A 13,527-nucleotide genomic window follows, 5' to 3' on the forward strand; every position below is an offset into this window, starting at 1 on the left:
GTTTGATAGACGCGTCTATATGAATATTCATATATTTCCAAGCATTGAGCATTATGATTTTATAAATAAAATATTGCACTAGGCTATATTACATCTCTGCTTTTTAAATTAAGCTAAGGGATGTAAAAGAACACCACCCATGTTATTTCACATCCATTGCTTTATTTTTGTACCTACAGCAATACTAATACAATAGCGGTATCTGGGTTCACGGTCAACATTACGCACGTATGTTGTTGAGGGTTAACACAGAATTTAGTCCGATTTTTCGAAAGTAAAACAGTGTTTGGAAACGAATGCACGATTTTCCTCCATTTTATTCCAAATCTATACGAAATTAAATTGGTAAGGTTTTAAATTGTACATCTCTAAGTACAAAAACTTCTGCTCTTCAGGAACAAAGAGGCGTGTAGCATTCCTGGACATGCTGCTGGAAGCAGCGGAGAATGGTGAAAATTTAACAGACAAGGACATACAAGAAGAAGTTGACACCTTTATGTTTGAGGTGAGTAATGGTGCAAAGATTAAACGAGTATTACTCGACCAAGGCCAGTGGAGTCCTGCAACTCGGAGCCGCGGCGTTACTGCTCCTGCGTTCGTAATACCGCATCGCGATAGTTCACATTACGCCCGCGGCTCCACTCGCCTTGGTCGATTATTACCAGCTTCCGACTTCGATACAGAACTTTTAGTTTCACAATTTCTGTTTCGTCTACATTTTGTACATCCTGATTTTAACTATAGAGGAACTAATTACCTACATCTATCAAACATTTAGACCGAGAATATTACTACAATGCTCGTAGGCAAAATGAGAGAGACGTTTCTCACTTTAATGTTTCAAGGAATTAATTAACTCAATTACTAAAAGACGCAATACAACATGGGTGCGGCAAAATAACCTCCCTAATTTAAAATTTAAATAAAAAACATATGGATCAAAATAAGGAGACTGTATTAATATGAATGGTATCTAAACAGCGGGAAATTTAGGTTTACATGCGTTAATCAACAAAATTTCCGATATTGGAGTGGACAGAACACTCGTGAACTTCATGGAAAACTTTTACATAACGACTGTATTACTGTATGGTGCGCGGTTGCAAGAGTCGGGATACTTGGTCCTTACTTTTTTGAAGATGATGGTGCTACTGTGACAGTGAACTCTCAGCGGTACACTTCTATGATCAACAATTTTTTGGCATCAAAACTCAATGCGCTGCAGATTGACCAGGTATGGTTTCAGCAGGACGGAGCCACCTCTCACACAGCTCAGATTTCTATCCAAGTCCTGAGACAGTTGTTTCCCGGACGCTTAATTTCTTCACGTGGCTACGCCCCCTGGCCAGCACGATCACCAGACCTTGCACCCTGCGATTTTTTTCTATGGGGACAACTTAAGGCTGAGGTGTTCAAACATCCGCCGAGGTCTTTTCCAGACATAAAAAATGCAATACAGGAAGAAATTGGTCTTATTCCTCAATAAATGGTAGTTAGAGTGATGCAGAATTTCCGAAGTCGCATTCAACAATGCATTGATAGCGAAGGACACCACTTGAGAGACACGTTATTCAAAAAATGAAAAATTCTCCTCTGTTAAGATACCATTCATATTAATAAAGTTTCCTATTCAATTCTTGTTGTTTTGCGCATGTCATTTGATATCGCTATAGCCACGCATGTAAACCTAAATTTCCCACTGTTTAGATACCATTAATATTAATACAGTTTCCTTATTTTGATCCAACTGTTTTTTATTTAAACTTTAAATTAGGGAGTATGTTCTGCCGCATCCTTTATAAGGAAAATTGGAATTGAAAGTAAGATGACGCATAGATTATCATACGTTCATTTGTTTCTTGTTCTTTTTTATATTACTCTTCTTAATGTTTATTTTAATCAACAGTAAGGTTTATGCAAATCAAATATAATTTATTATGTGCCCAAATAAAAATTAAAAACATTAATTTTTCCATTTCACAAACTTATTTTTTTTTTGTTAGTATAGGAAATAGGTTGTCTCACATAAATTTAAGAATAACATGTCTTATTTGTGGAATTAACTCCTCACAAATAATCTCCATATACACGATGTTTCATAATTCCTATTACAAACTTTTAGGGTTGTAGAGGGGACTAAGTAAATAAAGTTTTGATTGGGAACCAATGTCCGGAAATCTATCGTTTCGATGCAAAATAAGTTTGTTATATTCTGACAAAAATGGTATGTAATGGAGTGAGGCGATGCGGAAAACGTTTGTGATACATGCGTTGTGTATGACCGGTTGTGCTGCATATTTGTGAAACATGGACTCTCACTTTGAGAAGAACAGAGGTTAAGAGTGTTCGAGAATAAGGTACTTAGAAAAATTTTTGGGGCTAAGATGTGTGGAGTTATAAGGGAATGGAGACAGTTACATAACGCAAAACTGTACCCATTTTATTCGTCACCTAACATAATTGGGAATATTAAATCCAGATGTTTGACATGGGCAGGGCATGCAGCAAGTAGGCCTATGGGTGAATCCAGAAATTCGCGTAGAATGTTAGTTGGGTAGAACTACGTAGAACTGATTGTAAACAGAATACACACGATATCAGGGGACTGCAGAAGTCTCCCTCTGTCCATTTTGTTTGCGTACCAAGAAGCGGGAGATTTGAAATCGAATCGATCTTCAAACATATTTTGCATCGAAACGATACATTTCTGGACATGGGTTCCTAATCAAAACTTTATCTACTTAGTCCCCTCTACAGCCCCAAGAAGTTTGTAATAGGAATTATGAAACACCCTGTATTATCCCCCCCTTTTTTCCAAGCACTCTATTTTGTTATTTTAAAGAAATTTCATCTATGTTACTTTAAAATTTAATTTAACAATATATTATTATTATTTTGTAAGTAATTCAGTTTTTAATATAAGGTATTATATAATATATAAATTAACTTAATTACTTAAATGAAAAACCTAATTTACTAAAAAAAAAGGATTATTTGTATTAAAATAAATACAATTGCAATTACAATTACTTTTAATGTTACTTTAATTTATATGAAATTCGGTATTAGCAATGATAAAGAATTATTATTCGCTTTATTATTTAATACATTTTATTCTGTATAACTCCACTTTCAAAGAAAAATGATCTTTAAAAATGTGTACAGAACGAAATGTTTTCAAAATGTACACTGTCTACCAAAAAGTAATTGGGCACTGTTTTTGCCCCTTTAGAAGCTCGTGGTACCACCTCTTGTTGCTATAACAGCAGCCACCCTGTCAGGCATGCTCTCCACTAGTTTGTGTAGGATATCCACTGGAATGCATCGCCATTCCTCTTGCAACACGGCACTCAGTTGGACAATGGAAGTTGGCCGCATCGCACGAGACCTCAATCGCCGATCCAATTCGTACCAAAGGTGTTCAATGGGATTGAGATAGGACTCTGTGCAGGCCAGTCCATCCGGTGAACATTATTGTCTGCATTCCACTGCATAGTAGCCGCCGAAACATGGGGCCAACTTCCATTGTCCAACTGAGTGCCATGTTGCAAGAGGAATGGCGACGCATTCTAGTGGATATCCTACACAAATTAGGGGAGAGCATGCCTGAGAGGGTGGCTGCTGTTATAGCAACAAGAGGTGGTACCACAAGGTTCTAAAGGGACAATTACATTTTGGTAGATAGTGTATATCCATTTCCTCAGTAATACGGTCTCCCTCTGAAATTATTTGTGGCGAAGAACAAATTTCGACTCCATATCTTTGCGATAAGTGACATTTTTACTGTAAAATAGTAGGCCTACTCTCCTTTCGTCTCGTTCCATAACATATCAGATTTTGTCAATTTTATCCCCCAAATTTTCTTCCACAGAGTGCTCATTGGAAACTCTAACTCTGCAGGTGTATATTTCTTGATATCTTTTTCTGACACGGTTAGACTAATTTTGAGAGTAATTGCCATATGAAATTTATGTCCTGAAAATTTTATTTGCGAAGTTCTCGATTGATCACGTAATTTTATGAAGATGTAGTTAATTTTCTCTTCATATAAGACTCAAGACCTGCTCTATCAAAAGATAAAGGAGTCGTTTCATATTTTTTTTTGATCTTCCGATCAGAAGGTTATAAGGAGTTAAACTGTATCCAATGGTATGTGACATACATGTCGTTTCCTTTGAAATAATCTTCTCTTCGTCCAGTCGCCAATATTCCAATATTTTCTATGATTATTTTGTGTCCTTATTTCTTGCCCTATATCTTCTAGATTTACCCAGTAGCCTATATTTCTATGTTTGTTTCTAGTATCTTCAGTGAATTCCACTAATTACATTTGGATATTTTGCGATTAGTAACGTTCGACTATATTCAGCACAAATTAATCATTACAACAACTACTCTGAATTTATTTTAAAATGCAGAATATAGGCCTATGTCTTTGTTCACAGGGTCACGACACTGTAACAGCTGCGCTAAATTTTTCGCTCATTCTCTTGGGTCTACATCCACATATACAGGTAAGATAAAAATTACATCTGTTTGAATAATGTTTTTCTTTCACAGTATATTTCTTCGTACTCTCAACGTCCAAACAGAAGCAATTTCATAATATATTTCGTAAGCTATAAGATAATAACAGATGTCATTAAATGACACTTTTTCTCTTTTACACCTCATGTATTTATTAAAATATTACCAAATCTAGTAATGTTAGCTAAAATTTATCAATACTATTCTTATAGATCCCTTCCATTCTGAAATATCAACTCAACATTGCCCGAATCTATTCCAAATTCTATGACAAATATTTATCACACGGTAGAAATTCTACCTGAAATCGAAGACACACGTGTAGAGATCGACCTATTCGGTAATAAAGGCTATCGTGAGTTCCAACAAATTAAACAAAAAATTCTATAGCACAAAATATTATGAGAAAGTCTGTATATTTTATCTTAATATCAGCAAGCGAGAGAATTCAGATTTATTTTTCAATGTAACTAAACTATCTCCTTTTAAAATATAGAGTTTTATAGACGAAATTTTACATTACAATTGCTTAAGCAATATAGTATTAAATTTAACAATATGAGCTGTATCTTTTCTTTCAAAATTAGACATAAAGATTCTTTGACCATTATTTTTCCTTGATTTATTTTAAATGCCAGTAATTTCATACAATATACTCAGTATTTATTTATTTTTATTTAGTATGTTATTTTATGACGCTGTATCAAAATCAGGTTATTTAGCGTCTGAATGAGATGAAGATGATAATGCCGGTGAAATGAGTCCAGGCTCCAACACCGAAAATTACCCAGCATTTGCTCATTTTGGGTTGAGGGAAAAAACCTCAACCAGATAACTTTCTCCGACCGGAAATTGAATCCAGGCCACCTGATTTCGCGCCAGACGTGCTAACCGTTAGCCTACTTCACAGGTGTGTACTATAATCATAATAAAATGTTTGTAAGAAGATATTTATGGCACTACAGGGTTGTTCCCGATCTCTGATCTTCGAATAACGTCATGTCCGGCAGGAATCACACGAACAATGAATTACGGCGAGAAGTGACAGACCAGTAGCGAGTGATTTCAAAATCAGAGTGCACGGTGTATCACAGTAGCAATGCCCAAGAAAATCGAGCCTTTTTGGGAGGGGTACATAACAACCCTTTCCGATGCCAACTACAGTTACGTCAAAACCATATGAGCCTGCAAAACACGTGGTTTCGTTATTTTCAAGAAAGGCATCTTGTGTGCACCTAATAAGACTGGCAAATCTCGGATGGGATTAATTCCAGAGTGGAAAAAGCAAGCAAATCCACCCCCCGTCACGAGTCGCCACACCCCACGAGATGTTACAAATTAATTCCATTCGAGCTTTACCAATCTTATTAAGTACACAGAAGATGCCTTTCTTGGAAATAACGAAACCTCGTTTATTGCAGGCTTATTTTACTTTCACTTAACTGTACTTGGCATTGGAAAGGGCCGTAATGTGCCCCTCCCAAAAAGACCCGATTTTCTTGGGAATTTCTTGTTGATATTGTTACCGCATCAAGAAGACGCAGGTGACAGCTGTGTGACTACTCTGTGTTCAAGAAGCATTTTGTCATGTTATTAATTTATTAGTAACGTATTTTATCTATTTACTTATTTATGTTTTTTTCAGTCATTAACTTGTTCAGTCACAAATATGTTCTCATAAAAATGTTCAGTCATTAACTTGTTCAGTCATTAAATTCTTCAGTCATTAACGTTCTCAGCCATTAACTTATTCAGTCACTAACAAATTACTTCATTTACTAGACCGTTCGCCCGTTTGTTTGTTTGTTTGTTTGTTTGTTTGTTTGTTTGTTTCTTTGTTTGTTTGTTTGTTTGTTTGTTTGTTTGTTCAGGTTCTGCTGCTTTATTTCTATTCGAACTATCCCCTTCTTCCTTGCTATTCTGCCACAAAGACTTTTATCTTACTTCCTTTAAATCAAATTCATTCTTTCTTTCTCTTCTTTCATTTATTGACATTTTCCTTCAACCTGTCGTTCTAATTCTGCCTATATATATTTTATTCTCACGTCAATGTTTTCCAAACTTTACCATTGTGTTTTCTTCTTTCCTTCCGTCTTTTTACATTTTATTTTATCATTCCATATTCCCCTTTCGCATAATTACGATTAATTTCTCTCCTTTTCTGTCCAAAATTTCACTTTCAGACTTTCACTATTTCTTTCAGAAGAAGGTATTTTGTTAATTTTCTTTCATTACTTAGATCCTTTATTTACTACTCCTTTTCCCTAACTCTCTGCTTTATTATATTATTTGTTTCTGTGCAATTAGCGCATTATCAATTTATCATGATATTACCCTTTCTCATCTTCATCCTTTCAATTCAGTCTTTTCATACCCTTATCTTCATCACGCCTCTGTTCCTCTCCTCTCTTCAGTTTCACAATCAATTACCAGTCATAATTTGTAAAAATGAAAATTAAAACTCAATTAAACGGCCCCTTTATCAAATTTAACACTCACAAGATAACTGTATCTGTGATAACTTTCTTAAAATCTGGTGTATCTCATGTTTTGCAGGATAGAGTATACCAGGAACTACAGGACATTTTCCACGATTCCGACCGTACTCCTACTCTCAAGGATTTACAGGATATGAAGTATTTGCAAATGGTCATCAAAGAAACCCTAAGGTTGTACCCAAGTGTAGCAGTGATTGCGAGGCAGGTTCCCTACGATTTTGAACTAGGTAATATGTTTTAAATACAAATATATTAACTATAGCTTCAGCTATCTGTATTGCCAGCACTTAATACTACAGTAGAAGGTAGGCCTATATAAGGAGTGGCAATTATACAAATAATGAAACAGATGCCATCAAAATTTATTCATTAAAGTTAACACATACTTTCTCAGACATTTCACACTTTCGAAATAATTTAGGTATTTTATAATGTTGTGAAAAATATTTATACAAGCACGCATGGGCGAATCCAAAAATGCATATAGAGTGTTAGTTGGGAGGCCAAAGGGGAAAAAGACCTTTGAGGAGGCTGAGACATAAATGGGAGGATAATATTAAAATTGATTTGGGGGAGATGGGTTAGATGATAGAAACTGGATTAATCTTACACAGGATAGGGACCGATGGCTGGCTTATGTGAGGGCGGCAATGAATCTGCGGGTTCCTTAAAACCCATAAGTAAGTATTATTCAGAGAAGATATGCAGTATGTTTAAAAATTGAATTTGTATTCTAAAAATCATACATAATTACTATATATAGGAAAAAACAGCTTACAGTTAATATTAATTAAACCAAGTTCTATAAAACATAATAAAGCAGTTCAAATACACTCTATATATACAGAGTGTTTCAAAATTATAAGTACAAACTGCAAGGGTGAATAGAGGCCAATGAAACAGGGCAATTAGTTCTAATAAAATTATTTCCCGAAACCAATCACTTCCGAGATATGATGTCATCACTATGACCATCAACCGAATACACCTCGTATTATTGCAACCTTATTTATTACCTGACAGACATAATGGTCGTGAGTACCGCCATTTTTTTCAATGTCAACTATGCTATCATTTGAGTGATATTTTTCTACAGCAGGCTTGCAGAACTGGGCGCCAATTGTGGCGTATGTCACTCATCCCTTCCTTTCGACCCACGCGTCATTCACTTAGTAGGGGAGGGGATTTTTATTCAGTGTCTGTGATTACGTACGGGTCACAGAGACGTCATTCAACGCCGGTGGACAGTGGACGGAGAACCAACGCTTTCTCCATCTTTCCACCCCTCTCTCGCTAGTTCTGCATCCCTGCTCTATGGGAAAACCAGCTACTTTGGTACATGCATGACGGAGCACCGGCTCATTTTCATTTGAACTTCCCGAGAATTCTTATGCAAAAGCTTCTACAACAGGTGTACCGGTCATGGCTTGCCACCACCATGGTCTCCCAAGTCACCCGACTTCAATTCTCTGGATTTTTTCGTGGATACTCGAAATATTTTGTGTATTCCAGCCCGTTGATAATGTTAACTAACTCCGAGAATGTATCCCCAATAGTTGTCAACGCATTACGCGTTAGAGACAAGCCAGGAATATTCGAATGTATACGATTGTCGATGTGGAAAGGCACTGATTCCTGCCTTTTCATGAATTGTGGTTATATTGAGCACATATTATAACGCTTTGTTCCTCCAATGCATGTAAGATGGTATGTTACTCTAAAGCGCTTATAGACCTACTAACAAGTAGTAATAAAGTCCCGTATATTTCGGAAACGTCTGGTTCTCGGGCGTATGTTTATTAGGACTTTTTTTCCTTGTTTCGTTGTCCTCTATTACCCCTTCAGTTTATACCAATAACTATGAAATTCTCTGTATATATCGTAAAACAAATTTTAACGAAATTATTTTCTGGAATACGAAATTCGTTATTAAAATTTTAGAAAATATTGACCTGGGCCTCTTTGCTATAAGACAAGTGAATGTTAGATATCAATATACGAGTATTATAAAATTTTATTGTGAAATACGTTATTATTTGTTAATTTAGATATTATCTACATATATTACATATATGAAGCTTTGTTTTGAATTAGGTAGGCCCATTATTTAATTGTATTTGAAAATTATACATTACACATTATACATTTTATCGCGAAATCGCTTTAATAGTAATTACTAGCAAAATATGATAAATAATTAATGAAATTTTCATGTTGACCTTGTGTTTTTGATGTAAGCGTTTCATTGCTGGAATTTCCCCCTAAAATTTCCACAAAATTAATTGAACTCGTTGGGAAGAAAAAAATATTACTCAAGACATTAGTTTCTGGCAGCATAAAACTAAGCACCAGCAACCTTAGCGATTGCCTGAAAAACGTTAGCATTGAATTAACAAATTAATTATTTCAATTCCGAAATAATTCACTTTTGCATGATATGAACCAGGATAGGAAAAGATATGTCAGAAGGAATGGAAATAGGGAGAGGAGTACATCAAGAATGTACTTTATCACCTACCTTGTTCAACATCTACTTGGCGGATTTTGTGAAGAACTGTTTTCGGAATATGAGAGGAGTGCCAGTAGAAGGAAGTAGAATAAAAATTTGCTGATGATATGGCGTTGTTAGCAGAAGAGGAGTCGATACAAAGGGATCTGCTTCTGATGATAAATGTGAACACTATGAGTTGAAGATAAATGGAAATATGACTAAGACAATGCTTGTCGGAAGAAAAATAAAGATAAATGTGTGAATACTAAATCAAGCAGTAGAGCAACTGGACAGCTTCAAATGCTTGGGATGTACTATAAGTAGTAATATGAGTTGCTGCCAAGAAGTCGAAAGGAGGATTGCAATGGCAAAGGAAGCTTTTAATATAAAAAGGACATCTTCTGCGGACCTCGGGAAAAAGAACTAAGGAAGGGACTAGTGAAGTACTTTGTATGGAGTGTGGTATTGTATGGAGCAGAAACATGGACAATATGAAGAAGTGAAGAGAAGCGACTAGATACATTTGAAGTGTGGATATGGAGAAGAATGGAGCGTCTCAATTGGACGGACAAAATAGGAAATGAAGCTGTGCTATAAAGAGTGGTTGAAGAAAGAATGATGCTGAAACTGATGAGGAAGAGAAAAAGGAATTGGTTGAGTCACTGAATGAGAAGAAACTTTTATTTTCGACGCTTTATCAACATCTTAGGTTATTTAGCTCAGAATGAAGTGAAGGTGATAATGCCGGTGAAATGAGTCCGGGGTCCAGCACCAAAAGTTACCCACCATTTTCTCGTATTGTGTTGAGGGAAAACCCCGGAGAAAAGCTCAACCGGGTAACTTGCCCTGACCGGGAATCGAACCCGGGCCACCTGTTTCGCGGCCATACTCGCTAGCCGTTATTCCACAGGTGTGGACGAGAAGAAACTACCTACTAAAGGATGCACTGGAAGCAATGGTGAACGGCAGAAAAGGTCGCTGCAGAAGAAGATAGGAGATGATAGACTACATTAAAATATACGGATCACATGTGATACAAAAAGGAAGCAGTAAGAAAGATTGGAGAGTGCTGGGTTTGCAGTGAAAGACGTGTCATTTGGCAGAACACTATGTATACATGATATGAACAAAGTCAATCCAACGTTCTAGGACTTAACCCTGTTCAGAATAGTGAAATACTGAATGCCCAAAAAACTTTTTCCGGACATGGAATGATAAAATCGCGAATGTTCTTGAGAATTTCGAAGATCGAATTCTTGTTACCTTAGAGTACTTCCTCATTGTAATTCTTAGGATGGAGGGACCAATTTTAATTAATTTAATTTTACGGAAAACTTAGTACTACAACAGTTAATTCACTGCAAATAAAAATTCGTCACTTTCCTGATCCCTTGTGAATTCGTAAAATGATTGAAATAAAAAAAAAAAAATCGTCCATCTAACCGTACAAGAGATAATCATTTCCTTTTACATTAATTTTAAGAGTAATAAACTAATAACTGATAATTGATTTTTGTGTTACAGGACCCTACAAGATTCCAGCTGGGGTTAGCGTGTTTGTCCCAATGTTCACCTTCCATTATGATTCTGATACTTTCCCTAATCCAAAAGAATTCAATCCTGACAACTTTCTACCGGAAAAAATTGTCAACAGGCATCCTTATGCATACGTCCCATTCAGCGCTGGTCCCAGAAACTGCATCGGTCAGAAGTTTGCCATGCTGGAAATGAAAATGGTGTTGTCGAGCATACTGCGAAATTATGAAATACGTTCCATTGACAGAAGGGAAGACTTAGTTATGCTACTTGAAATAATACTGAAACCAAAAAATGGATTCAGAATATCTATTACTCCAAGGAAATCTAATACTATGGGTTGAAAGTGTCCGTCAAAGGCATTAACTTAAGACATCACAAACAATCATGGGAATGTCCTTTCTTACCATGGAGTAGTATAGTATTTGGATTACATTGCTCAATAGGAATAATAACTGCTGGGCAAAGAATATTCTGGAGAAAGGACATGAAATAGGAACAAAAAATATACATGTAAAAAGAGTTTTATATCTTTGCGTTGGTTTACAGAAATAACATGAATTAGAACAAAGGCTGTGTCAGGAAGAAGGGCAAATATTTTAGAATCTGGTAATATGGACTAATGCGAGTGAAACTTATGTTTCATTCATGAGTCCATTGTTACGAAGGTAATTTTTCCTCTTATTTCGTTATTTATTTCTTTCTGCTGGATTAAATCCTTGTTGCATTGAATTAGAATTTCAGAAGTCAAAATGCGTAGATAAGTTAACTGCAACCATCTACAAATCACACCACTGAATCTAATCCAACACAGCCTAAAATATGAATTACAAGCGGTCAAGCTGCATCGTGTGTCGTAGACAGTAAGCAAGAATTATATGTGATGCATGCATTCGACCGCTTGATAGATACAGTATTCGTTATTACAGCTCAAGCATTTTGTAAAGACACTCCCCCACTCTTCCTATAGATCTGCGCACGAAATCGGATGAGTCTACTTACGAATTTTAGGGGAATGGTTTAGCCTTTGCCTTGAACTCGGTAGACACAAACCCGAACTTCCCTTCTACTCCCACTCCCTCTACAGAAACGTTGTTCCCGTACTGCACATCGCGAGTGTCTTGACAAAATACATGAGCTGTACAACTTTACATTTGGATTTCATTGTATTGACCTAAGTAATCAACACTAATTGACAATGATTCACATCCTACCGAAGTCGGGTAAATTTTCAAAGCAACATAGTATTAAATATTATTGATTCCCTTAAAAAGGGGATACTTGTAAAGAAGTTGTCAACAAAAATATGTCAATATATAAGCGAATTGCAACTGTTCGCAACAAATATCTAATAATAAAAAATTCGTCACTAAAGTTTCACTTATAAGATGAAATTACACACGTTTTTTTTTCTTTGGTAACATACGGTACAAACTAAAACGGTAAAGGATTTAGTACATTATTTTCAGTATGTACTGTAAAATGTGAAATTGTGATATATGTAATTGAATTAAATAAGATTTTATTTAAAAAAGATATATAACTTATTAATATTAGCCTAATTTTTGTTATACCTTCATTTCATTCATTCACAGCTCTCTCTCCAAGGGCAGATTTTTCACTGCAAACCCAGCGTTCTTCAGTCTTTCCCGTTTTCAGTCTTCTTCATTGTCTCCGCATTTGATCTATAGCCTATGTCTTAATGTCATCTATCATCGTCTTCTACCCCGAACTTTTCTCCCGTTCGCCATTCCTTCCAGTACATCCTTCAGTAGGCAAATTTCTTCTCAGCCAGTGACCCAACCAATTACTTCTTCTCTTTCTGATCAGTTTCAACATCATTCTTTTTTCACCCACTCAACACAGGTTCATTTCTTATTCTGTCTATGCTTTTCAAACGCTCCTTCTCCATATCCACATTTCATATGCTTCTATTCGTTTCTCTGCACCTCTCGTAATGTCCAAGTTCCTACCCCATACAATTCCACACTCCACACAAAGCACTTCACTAGTCTCCTCCTTAGTTATTTTGTAATATTTTAAAAATGTATTACCGAGAAAGAATTCTATTAAAGCTTTTATACTTATTTGGATGTAAATAAAAACAGTAAACAAGAGAAGGAAATAAATCACAGAATAATTTGTTATGCCCGTAAATTTGTAATTAAGACAAATAAGAATGTGATTTCTGTTAAATAAATAGCTTATTATTTTAAATTTTACATTAACAATATTGATTTTGTACAGAACATTCCCGTCTATTTTCTACAAGGTACTATCACTGCCTTCTTGTAATATCCGTAACAATCATCGTCTTCTGTAGCGTTCAAAAATAATTTGGAAAGATTCTCGAATCTGTTTTTAGGACAAAGACGAAATAACCATAAACTAGGTCAAACTTTGACAGCAGTGTATTATCCATTATTAACTAAATTTGCAGTGAAACGTATTGGTAGTATTTCGAAATGAGTGCTG

The 13,527-nt window shown here is 35.7% G+C and overlaps 1 protein-coding gene across 2 annotated transcripts in view; it reads left to right on the top strand.

Moving 5' to 3' along the window:
• The window catches only part of LOC138698304 (cytochrome P450 4c21-like), a 79,536-nt gene extending 66,262 nt beyond the window's left edge, over positions 1–13,274 (top strand). For both annotated transcript variants that reach the window (XM_069824125.1, XM_069824124.1), the window contains exons 9-12: positions 396–505; positions 4,446–4,514; positions 7,084–7,252; positions 11,041–13,274. In XM_069824125.1, the coding sequence (XP_069680226.1) occupies positions 396–505; positions 4,446–4,514; positions 7,084–7,252; positions 11,041–11,396 (704 nt within the window). In that variant the 3' untranslated portion in view covers positions 11,397–13,274. The remainder of the gene's footprint in view (positions 1–395; positions 506–4,445; positions 4,515–7,083; positions 7,253–11,040) is intronic.
• Positions 13,275–13,527: the final 253 nt, after the last annotated feature.

Source organism: Periplaneta americana, chromosome 4, assembly GCF_040183065.1.
Source record: "Periplaneta americana isolate PAMFEO1 chromosome 4, P.americana_PAMFEO1_priV1, whole genome shotgun sequence".
NCBI classification, from domain to species: Eukaryota; Metazoa; Arthropoda; class Insecta; order Blattodea; family Blattidae; genus Periplaneta; species Periplaneta americana.